Genomic DNA, 25708 nt, shown 5'->3' with positions numbered 1-25708 from the left:
TAAAAGAATGGTGGTGGCTCAAGGGATAGAGCTCTTACCTCCCGATGAGATGACCCAGGTTCGAATCCCACCGTTGGCTGGTCGATACGAATTTCATACCCAGCTCTCACCGAACAGAGTGGTGACACAAAATATCCTCAGTGGTGAACGGTTAGAGGGTAAGAGTCCTCTTGCCGCCAAGTTAATCGTGGGAGAGTTTCGTGGTTTTCCTCCTCATGTAACGCAAAGGCGGATTAGTTTCATCAAAAAGAAATACTTCTCATAAAGATCTTTTGGGAGAGACGATTGAATTCTTCCTTGTTCTGATTTCCATCGTTTTTAACTAAACTATAGATGATAATGTTTTTTTTGTTGTTTCTTTAAATATTTTTACGTTATCTCACACCGTTATTTGACGAAAAAAAAGTGTTTATAGCGCGTTTTTTAATATTGCATTATTTTTTATTCATTTTGTCAGGTGAGTTCAGGGATCAACGCGAATGACTCGAAAAGCTACTTCTGCGGATTAGTAATCCTAATGTAATCTGAAATAACATGTTTATTTTATTTATTGTAAGGTGCGTAGATTATTTTCACAGTAAGTAGGAAAAATTTCTATTTGTTGAGTTATGCAATATTTACACAATCATAACAATAATCTACGATATAAGTTTTATTAATCAAATGTATATATACATATATATCGAATATAATGCTAATTTTTTCTGTAAAATGTTTGTTCTGCTAATTTTAAAAAGAAATTTAAAATGAACAGTCAGTCGTTCAATATTTGAAATTTCTAATCTTTTATTTTAAAACAAAGATAAGTGTTTAGTAGAATAAAATATCGCAGTAAAATTACACCAGTTTAGTCATCATTGTTTTCAAAAAGTAACTACGCAGCAAAAGTTGATAAGTGACTGTATTTTCACTCTTATGTCTTTTCCCATCCAAAGGTGGGCTTTTAGAAACAATAATTTATAATAATAATGGAACAGTAGGAAATAGTATATGCTAAAACAAAACTAAGATATACACCTTTTTTTTTATTCATTTGTATTATGTTTCGTCTTAAGGAAACGTTATGGCGCGACCGCTAAATAAACAAGCAGGAAAAAAATCGCCAATCATCGAGACACACGATTTCTTTGTGTTAATTTACTTAACGTGTAACAAAGCAAGAAGTGTTGGATAAGGGGTATTTTACTACTTCAAACGGCTTGTCATTGGAGAAAATTGATGCTTGACAATAAGGGTATGACAGCTGCTTAAAGAGTTGATCAGAATTCTTAAGTTCGAAAGGCGTTAGGATGCTGTGTTATTAATTATGAATTATTATCCTTTTGACATTGCGAACAGTGACCTACTTACTTTCATTTCGGAAGTAAAGAAAATTAGGCTGATGTTAAATATTAAAATTCTGATTCATAATAAAAATTCCAATAGAGTCATTTGCAGCCAAAATCTCAGTAGTATCTTTTTTTATTATTATTAATTAAAATCAACTGTTACCAAATTCATAGCCTTGCAACTGTGAACCTAATACAAAAGATAAATCTTGAAACATCAGAACAAACTCTTCTTTTGAATGAAACCAATCCACTTTATGTAACAAGATGATGAAAACCATGAAAACTCGCAAAAGTTAGCCCGGCATCATATGGACTCTAACACTTTATTCGTTTGCTACAGGAGAAATTTAACGTTGACATTGCGGTTGGTGAAAACTTGCAAACCATATATATGATATGTTCGAAAGTTATTACAAATTCAAGTGCTTGCTCCAAAAAAAAAAATTTCAGCTTTTTTGCTTTAAATATGACGATCTATTGCAGAAATTTTATTTTCCCTCGGGAGACTTTTTTATTCTTATTTTATATATTCAAGCTCGAGTAGATGTCACTCAAAAGTAGCAAAACTAGAAAGAGAATTGCAGAAAAAAATCTTAACATTTGTGGCCAAATTTTGAAAAAAGAATATTAATAAAGATTAACAAAATCCGTTCCCTATTTGAATTGTTGCAAGCTTCGTCAATGAGTGATAATACTTCTTATTTATTTCTTCGTATTGAGACGATTCGTCTTTAGGTTAAACTTTTTTTTTTCAAGTTCAGATAATAATTTTTCATATTCAGATAATAGTTCATTTCTGTACGATTAACATATTAACAAAATATTTTCTCATAAACCTACAATAATTGTATATTTCAACAATAAATTATTTTGTTTTTTTGTGGAAAATTTCGAAGCTTAAAGAGGGGTGGGAAATGATGAATGTGAAGCAATCACGAGGGTTAGTGGGCTGAGCGAGCAAGGGCAGAGCTTCCTAATCTCTTAAAATAAACGAAGGGAGTAACTTATAATAAAGATATGTTTGACAATGCTGATAAGTTCATTCATTATAGCAGAAAAGGTGCTTCTTCACCTTTGCTTGGTAATAACTTTTGAAATAGCACAACAAAAAGCTTTGTTCTGTTGCTGCCCAAATGATGCTTGAAAACTCCCTTAATCTCTTTAGTGCGCTTCCCCCTTTTTATATTTTATAACCGACGTTGAACAACCGACCCAATTATGAGTTTAAAACTACCAATGTTCAACTCCGTAGCCTTGTAATTTTGAATGCAAACCAAAAGACTAGCGAACTTCTGGATCAAGTATTAAGAAACATTTGCCTTTGCGGAGGAATTTTAGATAGGACTAACTCGTAATTGCGTTACATGGAGACGAAAACCATGAAATACTCTCACGGTTAGCCTGACGGCAAGGGGACTCTAACCCATGATCCGTCTACCACTGAGGATATTTTACGTCAACACTGTGGGTGGTGCGAGCTGGGTGCGGAATTTGTATCAACCAGCCATCGCTGGAATCATACCCGGGTCACCTCATTGGGTGGTGAGTGCTCTATCCCCTGAACCACCACGGCTCTCCCCTTTTTCTATAGGGGTTGAGGATAATTGGAGGGGGAGAATTAAATTTCCTCTTGAACGAGAGAAGCTTTGTTCCTAATTTTCTTTTCACGCTGAATTGCATGAGACCAATCTCGAGATTATCCTATAATGGTTTAAAAGATATAAGCATTTATATATAAAAAGTACAATCTTGTATTTGTATTTACTTATACATGTGATATTGCTATCTAGACAAGTGAGGCATTGTTTGCAAAGTTTAAAAGTTGCGAGCTCTTTTATGTAAAAATACTACTTCTTCGATAAATGAACATATTTTATTTTGCTATATAGCAGCTTTCTGAACACGTCAGGAACATTTTCCAAGGAATTTTTTTATGATTAATTGAGATAATATTCGAATTGAAAGGATTAATAGTTTTGAAGTTATAAGTGTTTCCTCCATAAAGAGTGCATTCCAACGGTTAAAATATTACCCCTTTCGATTCTTGTTAGGTTCCATTCGATTACCAGTGGTTTCCAACTGGAGGCCAGGGTCCGCATCCGGCCCGCGAACTAAAATATATTAGTTATAATTTTTTACGGCAATTTTCGTAAAAAATCTATATGGGTTTAAAATACTTTTCTCCAACGGTGCAAAAAACAATATTTCTCACGTTTTGCATCTAAGAAGATATTTATTCAAATATAAAATAATCTTGTATGTTACTCCCTTTTATTTCATTTTTTTTGTATTTTGAGAATATAATTTAGCATATGTATGTGTATCAGAAGAAATTCTCTGATTTAACTTTTTGAAACCACTCCTTTTGAACAAAAATATTTACACACACATTTGTAAATTTCAAATTTAAAATATAAATATCTAGTCTCTGGTGGTTGCAGCAGACAAACCTCAATTTCGCCATTGAACATTTTGTGTGCTACCTATGCAAGTTTCAATACCAACCTTTTTAAAGTTTTATATCTTAACAATTAGATATCTGTTGCACATTAATTGTTTAATACATGGGTGCACATTAAAGTTATTGCAGCCCGAATTTTTTAATATGCAATTAAATTTTTTTTAAAAACTCTACTTTTTATTTTAATTTGTAATTCAATACTTTTATTTTGTACAACTTGATAAAACTCTAACAGTAATATTTAATGTTCCTTCAAGCATAAAAGAGTCCTACATAAAATTTTGATAAAGTTGCTGCCCGCTATTTGAATTGAGTTTTTAATTGTGGCCCCCGGCCTCATGTAAGTTGGAAACCCCTGGATTTCGCAATAAACAAAAGAAAGAACAGAAAGAATATGTAGAAAATAATACCTCAATTGTATGTATAGCAATGTGCGATGCGTAACTTAGCGGGAGCACAAAATCACACTTTTTGTACACAAAACTCTTATAACTTCTTAAACATTTATTTTATCGATTTCTGTTTTGTACCATTAAATTCAGCATGAAAATTGATATCGGAAAACATACCTTACATATCAAAATAGTTCCTGGATCACAATTTAGTGTGTGCATAAGTCCGTACCAAAAAAGTACTTTTTCTAAATAAAAATTATTGTAACTTTTGAGCTATTAGTTCTATTGACTCATGTATAATCTCATTCAATTTTAAGTTAAAAAATAGATAAATAGGAAACAATGTTTCACTTGTTTTAGCAATATTAAATGCATGTTTATGCACAATTGCAAAATTGTACATAGTGTACATAATCATTTATATCTTCGATACTATGTGTCCAATTCAGCGTGAAAAATTACATCTGATCCATTACCTAACTTCCCTGTCTAGAAGAAATTAAATTCATCCCCTTAAATCACCCACAATTACTCATAAAAAGGAGAAAGCTTACAGAGTAGACTGTCAGCGAAAGAAGAAGAAAAAGAAACAATGTTCAATTGATATGAAAGTTGGAAAAATAGAAAGCTGAGAGGGTAAGTAGCAGAATAATGAGATAGATGGAGAGTCGTACTGCAACGAACTTCACAATTGTTTATTTAAGTGTTAAATAAATTTAAAATTCCTTAAACACAATTCATCGAAGTATAATTTTTCTTTTATTTTTTCAAATCTTTTTACTGTTTTTTTTCCTAGTATAATTCCAGGATCAAATGACCAAACCTTCCCCGAGAGATTCGTTAGTTACTTCTTGATGGTATTCAAAATATTTTCAGTAAAATATTAAACTCTGATTAAAGGATTATTTTAAATATGATAATTTATTCACATATTATTTTAAAAGGCGAGTCCCGATTTTTCAATCCTTTAAATTTTAAATCCTTTTTTTTTTTAATCTCATTTTGATTGCGCATTTTATGCATTAAATAATGCGAAATATGCTGAAAAATTATTTTAAAAAATTCCTATTTTGAAACTTTTTGTGTCATTCGAAAAATATGGAAAAAATTATATTTTGAATGTTACTAAAAAAAATTTTTCTGTGTAGAAATTACATTACATTTTATTTTACACGATGGTTTGTTAGTTACTTATAAACTTCAAACTAAGTGAAACTTTTTTTCTCTCGAGTTTGTTAATATTCTGTTTCACGAAACTTTAGTGACAGAAAGCTATCAAAAAACTTTTTTTATAATAACATTTTTTATTGACAAGATAAAAAATTTTCTTGAATACACAATATAAAAACATATTTTTCTATACTGTTTTTTATTATTATTATTGTTTTTGTTACTATTATTATTTTTGTTAGTATTATAGTTTTTGTTATTATTATTATTGTTTTTGCATTGATCATTTCTAATAGTAATCGAATAATTCCATGTCACATGCGGTACAACCAGTAATCAAATTTTAAAAATACGACTTTTTTTAAACTTTATTTTTCAGGAACTATTCCACCAGTTTCACTCAAATTTTGTAATTTGTTATGTAAAATTACATTCCTTAAAAAGATGGTAAAAAGTTGTTGTATACCCTACAATTCAAAAATTTTCAACTATTATTAAATAAAATATCTAATGTTTACTAATTTTTTTTTTTTTTTTTTTTTTTGCATGGGATTATCTTTTATCTTTGGATAAACGAATTTTATAATTGTGTGCAAAAATTTTTCAACGTTTATATAGAGAAAGAAAGTTTTGAGTCTGATTTCGTAACTTAAAATATCGTCTGTACTAATTAGTTGGCATATTTGAAGTCTCCTCCTCAAACCATTAAGATTATGATTAAGAAGTATAAGATCCGATCACTAAATCAAAAGTTATTAAGGATGGTCCGTTTATTTTTTGTACACTGTAGATATTGTAACAGAAGAATCTGTTATCTTTTTCAAAAGAGTTTTTATAATTTTTTTTTAATGGCGGGTACTTGGAACTATTGTCCATTGGCCACAGAAAGTGCCAGAACTGCTAACTCTCCTTTCGTTATCCAGTGGGCACCTGTAGCGAAGCCACGGCGGTGGAGCAGCATCGCCCACGTCACACTACCACAACTCGTTTATAGGGCGGGTCACATTCACACACAAAGGAGAAAGGACATAGAACACAGATAGAGAGAAAGAAACATCCATGCCTTGCCCGGGACTCGAACCCAGAACCTTTCTGATGCCAGGACAGTTCCCTGCCCCCTACACAGGCCGGTCTGCTTTTTTTTATAATACATAAAAATCTTTAATAAAATTCGTTACATACTTTTTAACAATATTTTAAAAACATTTTAAATATAAATAATAATATAATATATAAACCTTTCATAAAAATTTTTAAATACTTTTTAACTTTATTTTAAAAAATGTAAAATATAATTTAAATAAATTTTTAAAAAAGTAATGTGAATATTTATACTATAAACTTTCTAAGTCAGAGGGGAAATGGAATTTTCAAGAGGAAAAGAAGCTGCAAACAATTGCTTTTCGATTCAAACTTCTACTTATATGATCAATACTCCTCATCATCCATCAATGGACAGTACCCATTAACTGTATTTCAACTGTCACGGTTACAGTTTTCTCGCACAGTTTTGCATGTTATGAGTATGACATAGCATTACTCTTCGATAAGAAATGACAGTATGTTACCATAGAAACGAATTGTTTTTGTAAACAACGGGACGAAAATATAACTGTCTTTAGGTAAAATAACAGGTGGAGAAAAATAAAATGAAAAACTTTTTGTACGCCAAATATAAAACTACAAACTGTGTTTTCAACTTTGATTACTCAAGATATATTTCGTTTTGTTGGTATCCAAGGAAACGATGAAAAACATTTTGGAGTAAAATTGCACTTGAATGAGTTTTAGCGTGATCTATGAATGAAAATTATGTCAGTGATATTTACTCTGTTTTATTGCATAATACATTCATAAATATTTTAAAAGATCCTAAATACTTAAATTCAGTTATTCTTAACCTTTAATTAGCCAAATTGAGAAATGGTATTTTTTCTAATTTATAGCCATGGTTAATCGTAAACTTTTTGAAACCTCACACTTTTCCTGATGGTCTCTCATATCAAAATGATGAAAAATAAATAAATAATATTTTTAAAAAAAGTTTATTAAAATTATTTTTCACGGAAAACAAAAGGGTGCTTAGTTATTTTAACGATCACAAAATGCGGTTTATGATACACAATTTTGATTGCACTTAGAAGTTTTTTCGTTAAAAAAAATTAGCAATAAGGTTACGTTTTTGACAAATAACCCCAAAGAGTTCGAGTTCTAATTTTGATTAAATAAAATGTAATCACAATAAATGCTCTACGAGCAGTGGAAACAACATCAGTAATGTATGCATATTTAAATTTTAAAATATATTGGATGAAAACTAAATTATCCGCAAGTATAATATTTGGATTCCAAACTTTTCGCATGTGCTGTGTTAGTTTGAATAATTACTAATCGTAAATTTGAGTACTAATCACTAACCAGAGTTTAAACTACTTATAATTTTTCGATTCATTAAATACCTTACTTAATAACGTAATAATTACAATTCAAATAACAAAAACCTGAACACCTCGTAATATAATGGTCAAATTTTCATACACTTCATGTAGCAATTTCGTTGTAATCTTCTTGACTTAAATTGATCACTTAAATTGTACTTCTTAACCCTTTAATTGGCCCTTTTTTTCTAGTAAAGGTAAATTAAAGTATTTTTGGATTTGAAATTGTTTTAAGAACAGTAATTGATATTTAAAAAAAAAACTCATTTAGTTTATAAAAATGCTATTTTTTTGGTGGTAAATATATTTAACAGGACCTATTAGGAGCTTACTGACTTTTATTTTTCTTTATTTATAAAATAAATTCCTTAAATGCTACAAACTTCAAAAGGAATTATGTATTTTATAACTTTTATACGTTTTTTCTAAGTGAGAAATGGTTACCAATTTTATTCAAACTCACTTCAAGAAAGCTGAAGTTATTGAAAAATGGAAACCTAAATTAAAAGTGGTAAAACGTGGTGGTAAGTATATTTACCACTGCCTTCAAAATGGTTAATTAATAATCACTTAACTAATAATCACTTAACTAATAATCACTAAATTATAAAATAAAAATCAGAATGATACGATCACCAAATGTAAGATTAGAACTTTATACGCCAAATGTACAACATACCGGGATCAAAGGGTTATTTTTATATTATATTTAAAATAATCCATAGAAGTAATGATTAAAAAAAGTGCAGAATTAAAAAGGTAAAAGAGAAGGGAAATAAGTTATGATATAACGCAGAAAAGTATTAACTATAACAGTCATTAACTGCACAGTAACCCTGAAGACAAAATGTCAAAGCAGAATTTTCGGTTCGGAATTCTCGGTACGGTTCGGCATGAAGACAGGACAATGTTCAGAACCAAATATTTTTAATGCGACATGTCTAAAGCTTGCTTTGGAAGATCTTATTCTTCTATGGTCACTAAAAGTGGAAAAGTTCCAACAGGAATCTTCTCCATCACACAGAGCTAAGGACACAAAAATGGCCACCATGAGCACCAGATGAGAATCGAACGGATTTTTCCGTTTTGTACAGCTTGAAAATAATGATTGAAAAAGCAAGTAATATGAAAAAAATGTAAAGTCAATTTCTACTAAGGTCAACAAGGAAAAATTTTATTTCAGTTACTTTTTATTAAATAATTTAAAAAAATTTCTCCCATATAAAACTAAAATTAATTAATTAAATTTAATTGATGAATTAATATTTGAAAAAACTGTATTAACATCAAGATTTGGCCACTACAGGTTTAAAAAAATGTAATTGAACTTGAATGGATGAGTAAAAAGTATTTTATTAACGACTGAAAACTTTTTTTTTTTTTTTTAATTTCCAATGAGCTGCACAATCAGTCTTCCCGATGAGCAGACCTAGTGCGTTCTCCAGAAGTCGTATGCACTCTTTCAGGACCACCAAAATGGGTGAAATACCGTTGGCCATGTTAATAAGGACGTCTAGTTTCTGCCACACTAGATGGCAGCACCGAGACTCTATTTGGATGCTAAAGTGCACTAGGAATTTAATTTTGCCGGAAGTGCCAAGAGACAATAAGGCACTCCAGGGATCCTTTACATTCCGCATATTCATATGACATGGCCGATTAGGATTTTCTGCATCCCGATAATCAGGTTTCTGGGCCGGGAATCGAACCCGCAGACTTGGGCTCAGAAGGCCGACGACAAACCAACTGCGCCACCCAGTCACCTCGATTGAAAACTTGAGCAAGATATATATAAATATACATAGGGAGAGTGTGAACTAATAGTAGGAATTGAATAAACCTTATTAGACTTTGGCAGGCCAAAAAAGCAATTTTAACCGAATAAATAATTTTTATGCCATGCTCTAAGGCAGAGGTCGCCAAAGTGGTCTATATAGACCCCCAAGGGTCTATTTAACAAAAGCAGGGGTCGATCTGAGACAGGGGGGCGAATGGGGGTCGATCCGAATCGGAAGGGTCAATTGTGGGTCGAAAGAAGAATCAGTTCTCAATACGCAAATCACACATACCTAATTAAGTATGTAAAATTTGTGAATTTTTTTTATAATTGACTCAATATCAGTTTCTTTATAAAACATAAATTAATAAACGTATATTTATTGGGGTGAAACAAGTATTTATGTACCACCGCGCAGTGGCACGAACTCAGCGCAGTTTGTAAGTCATATGCATATATGCGCTTGTCCGAATGTCACGTGTGACGAGCATTGACGTTACAAATGCAAATATCATACGCAGTTTCAACTATCTTTGCAAACTGTGTTGAATATTTGCAGTGTCATTATTAAAACTTTTATAGTTTTAGATAATTAGTTATTGTTTCGATAAAACCATTCGTTTGGTTTAGATATCAATTTTAATTATCAATGCACAAAAAAGAAGGTAAGCATTAATGATATGGATTAGTACAGCCCGCGACAAGACTATAGCACACTTTGAATTTTTTTACGAAAATTACAAAATTGACCAATTTTGACGAAAATTAAAATTGACCAATTTTGAACCCAATATAGCGAACCTTGCAAAAAAACACCAGGCCCACCCATCTTATTGATCAAGAAGCAATAAATCTTAAGTTACTTTACTTATCATATCTACTTATGCATAATTACTTATTATTTAATAATAAGATATTTAAATTTCAATATTAATATATTTTTCATAAAACTATTGTTACGTAATGTACTATTACTTTAATAAATGTTTAAAATCATAAAATAAATGTACAAACACAGTATCTAATAGAGTTTTATTTTAATTAACAGAAAATTACTTTTGCGGGGGTCGATGGAGATTTCGAAAAATTATATAGGGGTCGATAATCAAAAAAGTTTGGCGACCCCTGCTCTAAGGTATCTTAGCAAAATACCGAAATTTTAGAGCATTTATTAAATTTTATCACAGCTTATAAAACCATACTTTATTGTTAATTTTACCAAATTCATGACAAAGCGCTTCGATAAAAATTGCAGAGCTTTTTCGTGCTGCCAAAGAGCCTGAAGCTCGATAAATTGTACCATATTTTGGTAGTTTTTACCACATTTTTCTTCTCTATGTACAGTGTGCAAAAATGGACCACCTTGAATAACTTTCGCTTTTATGATCGGATCTTCACGTTTTAGTACTCAATCTTAATGGTTCAAAAGGGTGACCTCAAATATTCCAATTAATTAATGCAGAAGACATTTTGAGTTACGATATCAGGCACAAAACGTAATTTCTTTAAATAAACATACCTTTTTTTCAGCGGATTCGGATTTCTGACCTCCAAAATATAGAGGGCAGCCGCAATCTGGGAAATATGTTCCCCATGGTTAGGTCAGGAAAGCGATCCAAAACTTGGATCCCTTAATGTTAATTTTACTTTTTGCGCATTTCGCCAAATCTCGAAAACTTTTAAAGCAAATTGAAAACTTTTTACACACCATTGTAAAATTCGCTTATCCAAAGATAATTCCATAAAAAAAAATATTTGTAAATGTTTATTATTTTTTACTATTTCATTTAATAATAGTCGAAAAAAATTTTAATTATAAAGTACATAATGTTTTACGTCATTTTAAAATATGTAAATTTACAGGGCAGAATACAAAATTTGAGCAAAATCGGTAGAATAGTACATGAAAAATCAAATTCTAAATATACGACTTCTTTAATTAATATTTTATAAAATTTATTTAATTTATTTAATAAATTCAAAATTATCCTCTTTTATCCTTATTGAATAAATTATATCCTTATTATTTTTTCCTTAATGAATAAATTATATACTAAATATTAAGTGAAATTTCTTATAATTTTGGAGAATCATTCTTAAACCTAACCTGACAAGTCATATTCGGAAACTAATTTAGCTCTCGGGTATTAAGTTCGAGAAAAACAATGTGAAGGCCGAGAAAGTAAGAGATTTGTTTGTAATATTGTTTCTTCCTTCCTAAGTTGCTAATGAAGACTGACACATTAAGAGAAGAAGGAAAAGTTCTTTTTTGTGCTAAGTAAACACTACTATCTTCCAAATTGAATTTGTATAATCTAATCCATTATTCAATGGAAGAGCAGTTTTTTTTTCTAATTTAATGTAAATGTTTTATTTTTCAAACTTTTTAAACGCTTCGATTGAGCAACAGTATTTGCTTGTTTAAAAGAGCAAAAGTTTAAAGATTAGGAGAAAATACATATGCCCAGTCGTAAAAAAAGGAAAATTATGTTGTTGTTAATTGTTTTAGAAACATAGCTTTTCATACAAAGAGAAAAAAATCTAATAAAATTATCGTACTGCATGGTAATGTCATTTCTGTTAAGACAAAACGCATGATTCAGGTATTAAAAACCGAAATATACGGTAAAGTCATACATTTACAAATTATTTGTTCTTATGGCAGCGGTTTACCTGAAATTATAGTTTTCAAAATTGTATTTCCTATTACCATACATTTAGTAATAAATACAAAATTGAAAAGCACATTTAACCGAATAAATGATTTTTATGCCCTGCTCTAATGCATTATTATAAAATTATAAATTTTTACAACATTTACCAAATTTTATCACATTTTAAAACCATATTTTATTGTTATTTTCATTAAAATCATTACCGAAGCGCTTCAGTACCAGGTTTTTTAGTTACCGGGCATTTTGGTGTTTTCATAGAGACAGAAACACGGTAAATTTGACCATGTTCAGGACCATTAATTTCTTTCTCAGTGTATAGCTTCTAGACTTGGTCAATGAAAAACAAGGGCAAACAAAAAGTTTAAAAAATTAAAGAATATTGTGAGACTCTATACAGTGAAATACAAGATATTATTTAGAAACTTAATAAATTTATTTTCGTAAAAATATAGCGATAAAAGTTAAAAATTAGAATATTTGAAAAAAATTAGTCACAAAGATTTACGCAGAAAGTAAACTTTTTCGAAATTTGAAAAAGTACTTACTAACCATCAGCGCAAGCAAACCTCTTGATCAGCATATTAAAAATACTTATCTTTTCTATTGTGAGAGTTGCAAGAATAATTTGAAAATTTATTGAATTCGGAATTATAAGAATGCAGAATAAAAAAATAAAATTAGAATAAAACAATAGAAAGAAAATACATTTTTAAACACACTGCAAAATCTATGGCGTAATAGATCTATAAATATGATGTTGAAGAATTCAACACTTATGATGAGGGAACACTTTTTTAAATCTCTGAAAACTGCAAAATAGTTAAGGTATAAAAATATTTACAGTAATTAGTGTACGTTAAACACGATAATGTTATACTGAAACACATAAATTTTGAAGGAGAAAAAAACTAGTTAAATGACTAATGAGAAACAAAAATTTTAAATAGCTTATTAATTTCATTAAAAAGCTATTGATTTGAATTTTTAATTCTCAAGTGTTAGCGATGTCTTCTTAATGAAACAATCATTTTCACGCAAAAAAATATAATAAATTTTGTTATACAATAAAAAAATCAAAGTCAATTTAAAGCTGTACGAATTCTAAAAATTATTGAAATTAAAAAATATTTCGGAGAGAAAGCTTAATTTCGAATTTATTTTAAATGATTTCATTATATATTTCCAATTATTAATACAAATTTACTATGCTAAAATACTTCAATGTTTAAACTTTAAACCTGCATTTAACTTACACATTTAAGCTAGAATGTGTACTTTTTCAGAAATAGACGCAAAACAAATCACCGATATTTTGTTTGTCTCTAAAATTTTTGTTAGCACTGCTAATATATAAGTATTACTTTTTTGTTTAAATAGATTTGTTTGAATGACATTCATTGTTTTCAAACAATACTAGTCGTAATTAACATATTAACTCCAAGAACTTTAGCATCTAAATATTATCAAAGACTATTAAACTTCTTATTAAAAAAAATTCATAAATTATGTGTTTACATTAACTACAACGTGACATATGACTTATTCATCATGTCACGTTGATGTAAATCATCAACGTGACATGATCACGTCATATAATATTATCTTCGAATCATGTTATCATGTTAATCTTCGAATGATGTTGATACTTGTACAGCAATTTTTTCCAGAATCCTTATTTTTTCATATTTTTGTTCCATTTTAAAACGATTTTTCTCCACTCATATGAATAAAAATTACATAAAATTCGAACTTCATGCTTTTATTTACCATTTATTTTCGTGAGGTGAATATATATATATATATATATATATATATATATATATATATATATATATATATATATATATATGTATATATATATATACATATATTAAGAAAAATAAAGAAAAAATTCATAAGTGGGGATATATTAAATTTTTAATGCTGAAAAAAGATTAAATATGGATATATTTTTCAAAAACATATGAATCATTTAAGAATTTTTCATTTATATCAAAAAATTAAAGATAAAATTTGGAAGAGCTTAAAATTTAATATTTTTGTAAGCCTAATATTTGACATTTCTTCAATGAGCTTTTGTAAGGGATGAAAGTAACATAAGAAAAAAGAAAAAATCTATCAATTATTGAGAAAAACAGTTTCATACTTTAATCTGAAAAAGTATATTGGGTGATATGCCAAGTACCTAGAGCATAATTGATATTACATAAATGTATTTCAATTCTGAAAACGCTTAAACTGCTTAACTATTTCATTTTTTTTATATTTATTGTCGAAAATATAACACAATACACCGATAAATAATAGTTAAACAACGAACATAAATGGTTCAAATAAATATTTCATATTTTTATGTGTAAGGAAATCATAAACTTGAAGTACTTACTTCAAGGTAAATGAGCTGTGACGTCATACCGGCGTCTAAGGAAATAAATAAAATTCTGGATTTACCATCGTCTATTACAAATGCCCGACTGTATAAGCGAGTATGAATGCCCCCGGTACGCTGAGAAAGTTGGGCGTATCCCATCTGAAATAAACAATAAAAATAATGTTATAAATTCCAAAACAAATAATGCATGAAGATATTTATTATAGTTTTCTTGTTTGTATACATGCACAAAATACATATTTTGCTATGACGCATTTAAATATTTGAGTTTTTAATTTTATATCTAACTTTATTTCTTATAAATTCCTAAACAAGTATTTTTTATATTATTATCCATTTAAATAAATGAATATGCATAAAAAGTTTGAAATAAAAATCAAAGCTAGTTTGCATTTAGATTGCTACTTATCTTTTTTTTTTGTTAAAATCCAATAGATTTATAAAATTGCAATTTATAAAAATATTGTTTTTCAGACCATTCGATTGTTTTGATTGACTTAGAAGCAATTGTTGTTTTTTCACAGTATTAAAATTATAATGTGTTTTTTTTTTTTAACCTTTTAATTCGTAAACCGAAATGCTTTAATTTTTGCTGTGTACTGTTTTTCAGTTTTGTTATAGATGAGATAGCGTAGTTCTAAAACAAGGAGTTTTTTTGAGGTGCACTTTTTTCAACTTAGTCATACAAGAATTGCTCATATATGTTATTTTGTTTTCAATGACGGATAAACTGCCGTAGTTTGGATAGATGAAATCCCTTATATGGTGTCCGTAGAATATCCGCTGGATATATGAAAAGTATCCGTTTTATAGCAATATATTTCCACTTTATGGTGAACAGTATTCGTTTGTATTAAAAAGAACGCACCTATTGAAAGCAATGATCACAAGGCATTTTGAAATATCTTAAAAGTTTTTTTACTATAAAATTTTTCTGTGAAATTGAAAAAAGAAAAGAAAATGCTGTTCTCATACGAATACTAACTTTTGTGATAAACAATAATGGATATTATAATGAAACATATCCATTTTATAACGAAATATATCCAATATTTTTAGAGAAGCATTAACGCGTTATAGCAAAAAATAATTGTTTTACAATGAATACTCTTTATAATGTAAAAACATACTGTATTTTAGTAATAATGTGCGTATTATGGCGAAATATATCCGTTTTGAATAAAGAATTACGCATTTTATACTTAAAATTATCCTCTTATAGCAAAATATATCCGTTTTATACCACAAAGCTGCATTTTATAATAAAAATAACTGCGATTTGTTAATACTGTTTTGTTTTCAAACTAAGTATTATTCAATTAAATAAGCTCAATGAATATAAATATTTCCATAGAAATAAATCTAAATTTTATAACTTATTAAAAATGAAGTTCTCAAATGGTTCCCAAGGCAAAATTGTGAAATATTTTTCGTCATACCTCACTCATCATTTTTACTTTTTACTCAAAATTTGGCTATGCAAAATAATTCGAAACTAATTTCACCGGAGTTAAGAAATGAAGGATAAATTTATACTCCCAGAATGATGAGTATCTAGAAATACTCATCCGAAAAAGGGATTTTTTCTCAATTTTAGCCATCTATCGTCTTCACTCTAAAATGGAAAAGATGGCCTGTTCAACTAGCATTAATCGATTTTTTGGGCTTTACCATGCCACCGTTTTAACAATGGGTTCAACTAAAGTGGCTCAGAAGTCCTTTGAGATAATGTCACATCAAACATTCTTCACATTTTCTTTCCCTTCTTCGATTTCGTTTTTCACCGGAGCTGTATGTTTGGGTTAAACAGGATTAGAAAAAGATGGAGTGAGAAAAAACAAATATCCAAACATTTTATTATAAATTTAAATTTATAGACAGTCTGGGAAAAAAGCATCTAAAGACATTGTCTATCACTCTGACGACTATTCGTTTTTTTTTCCTTATTGAAATTTATTATAATAGTTTAATGACATCTTAATGTATAATGACATCTTAATGTATAATGGTTGTTAATATAGCACCATGTCATTTTTAGGTACCATTTCATATTTAATAAGCGTTATTTATTTAGAAATCAACGTCGACGATTAGATTACAGATACTCTACCAATTGTTATCAGGGTTTCTTCAGATTCAAGCGTTTGAGAATAAAAGCACAAATACTGCTTGTTACAATGTAAAAATGCCGTGTTACAATTTTTCAATAACACCATAACAACTGAGGTACGAAAAAAAGAGGAAAAAGGATATATTCTTGTAATTATTCCTCCATCATTACATAATAAAATAGTATGACAGTAACATTATTACACATTTTTTATCGTAAACAGATCTAAAATGAGGTTATAGATTTCAGGTTTAGATTTGAAAATAAGTAGAGCCAATAATTGGTAATAAATTACTCGGTATCATGTTAAAAAATGTATAACTGCAAAATCACTAAGATTCGCAGTTTGACAAACAGAAAAAAAGTAAGAGAGCATTTTAATTTATTTCAATTGTTTCAGATGCTCATTCTAGAATAATTTTTATAAGTGTAATTGAAATTCAAGTGAATGAGAATACATAAAAGTGCAGTTATTTTTTTTTCCTTTTAGATAAATGTTTTAAGCATGGTGCTCAATAAGGGTTTATCACCGTTTTTGGAAAACAGTGAAACATGCTTAATTTTTTAAAATAAAAACTTTTAAATGAAAAAATTATTCAAGATACAATCAAATTAAATTGAAGAAGTTACTGCACTGAAAAAAATTCCGAATCAAATCAAAGTATAAAATAATGCCACGTGGGTGCATCATCAGTAAAATCAATTTTTACCGTGAACTATTATACTGCAATTTTAGCACTAATATTTATTTAATTACAGGGATTCAGAGATTTTCGGTAATTATTATTGTAAAAATTACGGTATAAAGGGGTTTTTGTACCGTAAAATGTTCTGGTAAAAGTGGATTTTACTGTAAAGAGCACCGGCATCCTGAATACTATTTCTTTTAACCGTAGTATAATCCGAAATTTTTTTACCGTGTGTGTTCTAGAAGATGTTTTCGACTTCAATCGTCAATAAAGTATTTTAAAATCACTTTAGTTTTTTCTTTTTTTTCAAAATTATTTGTGGAATGCAAAATATATTTACAAATTTCTATGAAATTGGAAAATTTTGAATTACATTATTCTTGTCTATAAAAAAAAACTTAAAGCATTTACCACTAAACAACGTTTTGCGTAGCGTTACGTTAAACAACGTTGCGTAACGTTAAACAACGTTTTTACCACTAACAAAATTATTCTTAAGCCAATAAAAGCTTTGACTAGTAATTAAATAAGTTTGTATTTTGAAAGAGTTGTTTTATACAAAAGTGTGCTTAAAATTTCAATCCCTGTATGAAATTTTTGGTGTCATTTTTCTCATTTCCATACATTGAATTAAGCACATTATGATCACGAACGAAAATACAAATTTAAAAAAAGTCCATGAATGATACAAAACTACAATGTTTCTAGAAATTGCATTATTACCCGAGAATCACTCTGAAATTTTGAAGATACACCTAGATTTTTAAAATTATGTACATGAAAAGTTAGAAGAATTAAAAGTACTCTCCTCCACCATCAAAGCACTTTCAAAGACGAATTTTCCGAAAATTAAGCTCCTCAAACCCTTATTTTCTTGGAATTGATGAAAAAAATGCACACCAATCTCTTCTTCGGAATGAAAACGACATCTACGTAAGTACTTTTTTAGATTAAAAATGACCAAAAGTCACACATAACGATATCCGGCGAATACGATGAATTTTCAATCCCTTTAATGTGTCTTTTGTTCAAGAAATTCCACTGTTAATCTTGCTGAATGTGAAAATGCATTGTCATGGTGAAGCATAAATCCTCGAACATTCACTTCTTGGAAAATTTGTGGAAGACATTCAGTGGTATATTAGTTTACTGTTACCATCTTCTGTCCTTCCAATTAAATGGCTTTGACTAGTCCAGTACTTCTGTCGAAAATAGCATACATTGCTTTTTACATTGCACGTTGTCTTTTCACCATTGTCGCCTTGTGATCACCTTCAAAGACCCATAGTTTGCTCTTTTGAGGTGTAGAGGTGCCAAAGAACGGTATGTGTGTTCCATCACCCTTTATAATTTCCGAAATCACCATCATTATTAATCTAAGGGCTTCTTTACTGATTCTGACACTCGCCTCTTTTTGGTGCTCAGCTCAAACTACATTTTTCATAACTACTTCTTCGTGAATAATTTTAGGTTGGGATGCATATCCTATGTCATATTTCTGCTGTATCATTTGGTAAGTACAGCGATTATCATCCTTAAAATTTTCCTTATGGCAGACGCATTATTTGGGATAACTGCTGATGGCGGTCTTCCTGTGTGTTGCTCATTGCGAAGAGAATTGCGACTTCGGTGAAATTCTGAAATTATCTGAATACAATAGTACGCAATGGTATTTTATTCTCAAGCGCTAATTGAAACCGTCAAAAGCATTCTTCTCGATTTAATCCCATTTTAAAATCATAGCACGATAATGTTCTTGCATCACCCTCATTTTCTCTGCAGTATAAAATTTATTCTACGCTGAACAACTTGAAACAAAGTCAATAAAAAATTGTCTGCTCTGCTTAAATCGTTTGTATTTTCAAATTAAAACTTAAATTTTTGTTTGCTACTTCTCGTCTGCGCGTATCTCAACGATTTCATAGCCCAAGTTTTTTCTAAAAAGACCGGGCATTTTAAATTTGAAGTCTCATAACTTTATAAATCTATGTCAGGATTTAAACTTTTCAAACTGAGCCTACAAATTTTATTTTTCCGTATTTTAAAACTGTGGAAAAATTTTAAAAACGTGTAAAAAAAATCAAAAATACATTTTTTAAAAGAACATTCACAATTTATTTAAGAAGTGAAGAAATGGGAAAATGGTAGAGTGGCTGAAAAACAAAATAAATGCACATTTAGAAATTAAAATCATTGACAAATCGTTGTCAACTTCAATCACATCAAAGATGGTTCTGTGCAAATATAATTTGATGTAACTGAAAGACAATTCTAATAATCGCATTTCCTCTCCTTTCAACAATCAAGTTTTGATGATTTTTTATCTTGTTTTATTGTGAATGAACTCTATAATGATTTGTAAGTTGTTTATAAAAAAATTCTCGCACTCAAAAATTTATTTTCAACTTCAAATATGCATAAATAATCATTTTATTTTATTTTTTAAAGTACAAATACACATTTCAGTATGATGATTATGGAATGGGATAACAATATTTCGAATGCACTTTAACCTAATATACTCAAGAGTTTAATAACTATGAATAATATTTTAGGATCTCAGTTTTGAAATGTCTGGTCAGCAAAATCAACTTTACCGTATTTTTGCATCATTTATTGCTGAGCCCTTTTCTGCACATCATATTCTCATCGATACGCATTAATTCTTATAGAGAAAGACATTTCGCCAAATGCAGCCAAGAAGGTTCTTAGCTGCCTCCACTTCTGTTATTTAATGGATCGTGGAAAATATTCATCCATCATATCGGGAATTGAGGCTATTTTGTTCTCCGTCTTAGCTTTTATGACTTTTTTAATTAATGTCATTCTAAGGTTGTAAGTGGAAGGTGGCAGAATCAATGACTCATCCCTTACAAGATGCAAAACCCTCATTTTTATTCCTACTATAAATTGATTAACCAGAGAATGAATGGTTCTCATAAAAGTTCGTTTTGAAAACTAGAGACTTAAAAATTTATGGTTCAGAGATTTCATATAAGTTAATTACTCTAAATACTCTGCTTGTTGTCATATAACGTGTATCATTATCACAATCAAATTCAAGTTTTAAAGCGGGACATAAATGAATAACCAGATGTAATCTTTCAAAATTTAAGTAATCATATTGTTGTTGTTGTTGTTGTTTTCGTGTCCATGGATCTTCAAATCACATCAAAGGTCTGAACTATAATCATTTAGTTGTAATTTCTGTATATAAATAATGATACTGATGAAATATGAATTATATTACAGTCAGATACTTCAGTATATATTTCAGTCAAATTAAGTCTGGTCAGATTGAGACTAATAAATTACAGTCAGATTAAGTTTGCAATTCTAATAAAATAACGTCATTAAATACAGTCAAACCTCGATATCTCGAACTTGAAAGGAGAGCAGAAAAAATTCGAGATACCGAAAATTCGTATTATCGAAAATCGCATGTTATCGATGGTAGAATAAAGAAAACTGCTCTTTACATGCCTTATTTACTATTCCATGTTTATTCTAAAAACACTTTTTACACTTAAAAAGATTCAATTGTTGTTTGCTTTAGAGATGTGTAAGAAAGTTTGTCTATAACACTTTTTAAGTGGAATATAGCTTTAAATGTCTCCTCTGACATATTCGACTGCCTCTCAATAAATCTCTTTACAGTGCCCACTGCAGGAAGTGCTTGTTTGAGAATTGGTTATGATTATGAGAATTAGTTTTCTATTCTTAAATTTTTTTTTGGAATATTTTTTTACTTTCAGAAAAAAAATCTACACTATTTATGGGAAAAAATTCAAGTTATCGAGGGCTTAGAAAAAAAAATTCGAGAAATCAAGGCTTTTTTAACATTGAGTGTATTTGAAGGGAATTTTTTTTTCTTCGAGATATCGAAAAATTCGTGAAATCGAGGTTCGAGTTAGCGAGGTTCGAGGTGCTTCAAAAATATCCAGAGTAACTTTTGATCTAATGATGGAAGTTTCGTGCACACTGGTATCCGAAATTGAAGCATACGAGTACATACGAATATTTACGAAATTATAAACATTCCTTTCTAACGCATTCATATTTATAATATTTGTTAAATATTTTGTGTTCTTTGCTGCCAACTATATCGAAAGGAAGGTGTGAAGCATAAATGTGTTGACAATATATATTCAACGAGCTCTAATTTGCACAAAGAAAAATATAAAAACAATTAATGTTACAAAATTTAAACAGCTGACTTTCAATGTTGTTTTTATTTTAATCAGAATGTAGGATGTCACAATTCTTATTCCCCTTTCAAGCGAGAACGGAATTCTGGAGACCCTTCTGATATTCGAGAACAATCCCTCGCTGGATCAAAGCGATCTTTAAAGATCAAAAAATTCCATTCCCATACAAAGCCAAAAAAAAAAAATTCTTTTTACTATTCTATGTTTCTTTACACAAAAAATAATTAAATAAAAATTTAAATAAATAAATAACAAAAGATAATGGAAAGAACACAGCTAAAATTTGGCAAGAGCGATTGTTTTGAGAAACAAATGCTCCTACCAACAACGTTTTCACTATACCTAGTTCATTTTCTACTTTCGCTTTCTTTCTGAATTTTTTAAGTCCATTTATTATAGAATCCTCCTGCCCTAGAAGCTTGTAATTGAGTCTCCTGATGAACTGAATTCTCCAGTTCAATAGTCCCTCTAACGTCGCGCCGCTATTGCCAAATATGGACCTTGAGAAATGTCTTAATCCACCTTAAACTGGTCGTTACGTAACATGCCTTGTACTTTGAAACCTCTGTCACAATTTTGAGACCACACATGGAGGCACACTGAGAATGTTAGACACTTCGTTCACATACCAATATTCCAAATAATTCTTCTTTTCAAAAACTTGCCTATTTGGCTTTTTGGCGGCATTCTTCTTATTCTTGATCGTCTAACTCACTCCTCAGCCAGCATGTAACCAGCTTGATCTCGACATGACACGTGAATCGAATTCATCCCCTTTCTTACATGCGCTCATGCTTTCCGCATGTCGACGTCGACTGAAACGTTTTGCATAAACTCACTCTTTTATCTCTGCAAGTGATTTTGGATAATTTTATCACTATTTACTCACGTTCTACCTCATTTTGCGAATTATGCTTAACTTTTGGAGACCAGTTTATTTATGAGCGTATCACCATAGTTTTTAGAAATTTCAAAAAAGAAATCTCGAACTTTTCCTCAGCTCCACCATTTCAGTTTTATATAATTTTTAAATTATTCAATTTTTAAAGTTTTTTAAAAATATATTCTCAAATAAATAAGAGACATTTGTTTTGTTTTAAGATTTATTTGTGATTCATTTGTATTTTAACATTTATTATGTGTTTTAAGTTGTTATTTAAATATTAAAATTTACGTTTGCAATTATTCCAATGTCCTAACAATATTATTTTGCAATAATCATATTCATATATATATATATATATATATATATATATATATATATATATATATATATATATATATATATATATATATATATATATATATATATATATATATATATATATATATATATATATATATATATATATATATATATATAAAACGTGTTACAATTTGTACATGTGGTGTACCATAATATTGCCACAAGCGCTTAAAAATATAAAGCTAACAGTCATATTTATCCACATTTATCTAACCCACTATATGAGAAACGCCACCTCAAACAAATAAATAAAAAACAGAGATAAAAAGTCGTAAATGGTTTAAATATTTTGAAACAATAACAAATGACTCCGTTTTCAATATGATTATGAATTCTACTGATAACAAAACTATGATTAAGAGCGTATTCCTGACGAAATATTCCATCATTGCAAATCTTAAGAATTAGATAAGACAGATGATATGAGTAAATAATTTTTTATAAAATATTAGTGTGAAAATATATTTATAACAGCTTGAAATTTTTGTATTTTTATCTTCTTCAATAGCGATAAATGACTGATAAAATGAATTTTTATCATCTTTTTCTTAAATGTTATTTAAAAAAAAGGTTTAAAAAAAATTAAATATCTTTGAAAGATAGTATATCTTGTTAAATGTAAGAAATATGACAGATGGGATAGAAGTTAACCTAATGCATTTAAGTTATCTTATAATTTTAAAAAAATTTTGCTGCAATTTTTTTATTGTTTGCATTCAATCAATTTTTTGCATTAAAAAAAAACATTATAAATACATATACCATTATTCAGGCAATAAAGTTTAAATATTAATAAAACTACAATAATAAATATTTAGTAATTAAAAGTATTGAGTTAATCGGAGCGAAAATAAAATCTGCTAAAAAAAATGTCGATTCGTGTAGTTATGAACTGGTGTTAATACTAACATTGCAAAGAGTACGAGCATGATGCTATTTAATATATCCATTATAAATACATCCAATATATAAAAAGAAAAAATTTAATAACTTTTTCTTTGTCTTTTTTTCTTCGACTTCGAAATTGCGTATCTGATTCTATAATGAAAGGAAAATGTTTCTCAGGGTGCGGAGCCAAATCTTTCAATAAAAAATAAGCACCTTTTAAATACTTTTCAAGCACTGAAAAAATATTTTTTAACACTATACACATTAACAAAATGCAAAATTTCAGATGATCATGAGAAAATAACTAGTTTCTGACAAAGAATTTTTTTCTTGATTATATTAGCCGTTATAAAATGATCGAGAGATTTTTCGGTTCGAAATCAGAGGGTGGAAAATGAAGTCTGAAATTGAGAATATCTTGCAACAGAGTTGCACATGAGAAGGCAATAATTTCACCAAACCCAGCTCAGTAGATGCAAATACGGACTCGCAAGAACATGTATCAAACATGTAAAATGATTGGCGCCTTCATACGCTATGGACCGACGGTACGCCGAAATGAATTGTGAAAACGTTGAATAGAACAATGTGAAAAGCACGCGTTTGCATAATACGTGGTAAAAATCGACACTGTAACGAAAAAAATCTCCGTTTTGAAAAGGAAAAATTAAGTACTTTTTAAAAACACCCAATGAAAAAAGACCTTTAAAGGCTTTTAAATAACGAAAATCGAAAATAAGCACCTTTAAGCACTTTTTAAAAACGCTACGCACCATGTTTCTACATATATTCCGAATGAGCTATCGGCTTTTTCAGAAGCTCTATTATATTATTTTATTTAAAGCAACATTATTTTAAAATTGGATAGTTTAATATGTTAAATTTAAACTTTAACTAAAATTAATTTAATACTTCGTGTATTTAACGTTTTAGTATCTGTTCATAGTTTTGAATCAACATTAACATAGCAATTTGTTATTTTTTAATGATATTAGTATTTCTAATTAACAGGAAAGAAAGGAAAGGTAAGCTTAATATTGTCGCTTATAACCATTAGCTTAATATTGTAATCATGCAATAGCGCTAATTAAAATGAATATTTTTGCATTTATAAGTAATTCAGAACTACTTCAAATATACAATTATTTAAAATCTCTGAAACTACCCCGTTCCCTTCTTTACACAAAAGAAAACACCTAAACATCTCTAGAAATACCAGATGAAAGTTAATAAAATTCTCCTAGCAGCCTGTGGCTAAGTTTCTCTTTAAAAATATTTCTAAAAAGAAAAGTTTCGATGAAAATTATTTTTAAATATTAAACATTTGTAGTTTTGCTGGTTATTCTTTAAATAGTAATGACAAATAAAATACTTTAACGACAAACGTTTCCTTTTTTAATTTTAAGCATAAGAATAATTCAGACTTGTTTATGGCAATGTAAACAATCTGTACTAGAAAAGTGGAAATTTATTCATTGAATCTAAGCATTATTTGAACTTCTATCCTTATTTCTGTTCTATGTTCTTAAATCGAATAGGGTCGGCGTAGAATAAAATTGTGGAGTTAAGAAAAGGAATAGAATTCTCAAAAAAGGAAGAAAAAAATAAACGCTTTATCATGACAAGAAAAAGGATGGCCAGCAGATATTTGCATTTTTATTGATTTAAAACGTACCAAAATTTATTCCATTTATTCCATTTTATATAAAATTTGGGGGAATTTAAAAAATATCCTATAGAAGCATTTAATTTTTCTGATTAAATGTAGTTTAACGACAAAAGAGCCAGAGGCATTTTACAGTGCAAATCTAAAATTAATACACCAAAGAGCCATTACATTATGACCACCCTCCATCTATAACAATGGGCTCGCCCAGGTTTTCATGGTTTCTCGCCCAGGAACAATGTTCTCATGGGGCACATTAGGA

General features: G+C 29.1%; 1 protein-coding gene across 1 annotated transcript in view; it reads right to left on the bottom strand.

Moving 5' to 3' along the window:
• The window catches only part of LOC107456282 (neutral ceramidase), a 122032-nt gene that overhangs the window by 60746 nt on the left and 35578 nt on the right, over positions 1–25708 (bottom strand). Inside the window, exon 2 of the mRNA XM_016074112.4 lies at positions 14634–14777. Coding sequence (XP_015929598.3) covers positions 14634–14777 — 144 coding nt within the window. The remainder of the gene's footprint in view (positions 1–14633; positions 14778–25708) is intronic.

Source organism: Parasteatoda tepidariorum, chromosome 1, assembly GCF_982258835.1.
Source record: "Parasteatoda tepidariorum strain Cologne lab strain chromosome 1, Ptep-v5.0, whole genome shotgun sequence".
Taxonomy (NCBI): domain Eukaryota; kingdom Metazoa; phylum Arthropoda; class Arachnida; order Araneae; family Theridiidae; genus Parasteatoda; species Parasteatoda tepidariorum.
The sequence above is the reverse complement of the archived record's forward strand: the minus strand, read 5'-3'. Positions and strand labels throughout refer to the sequence as shown.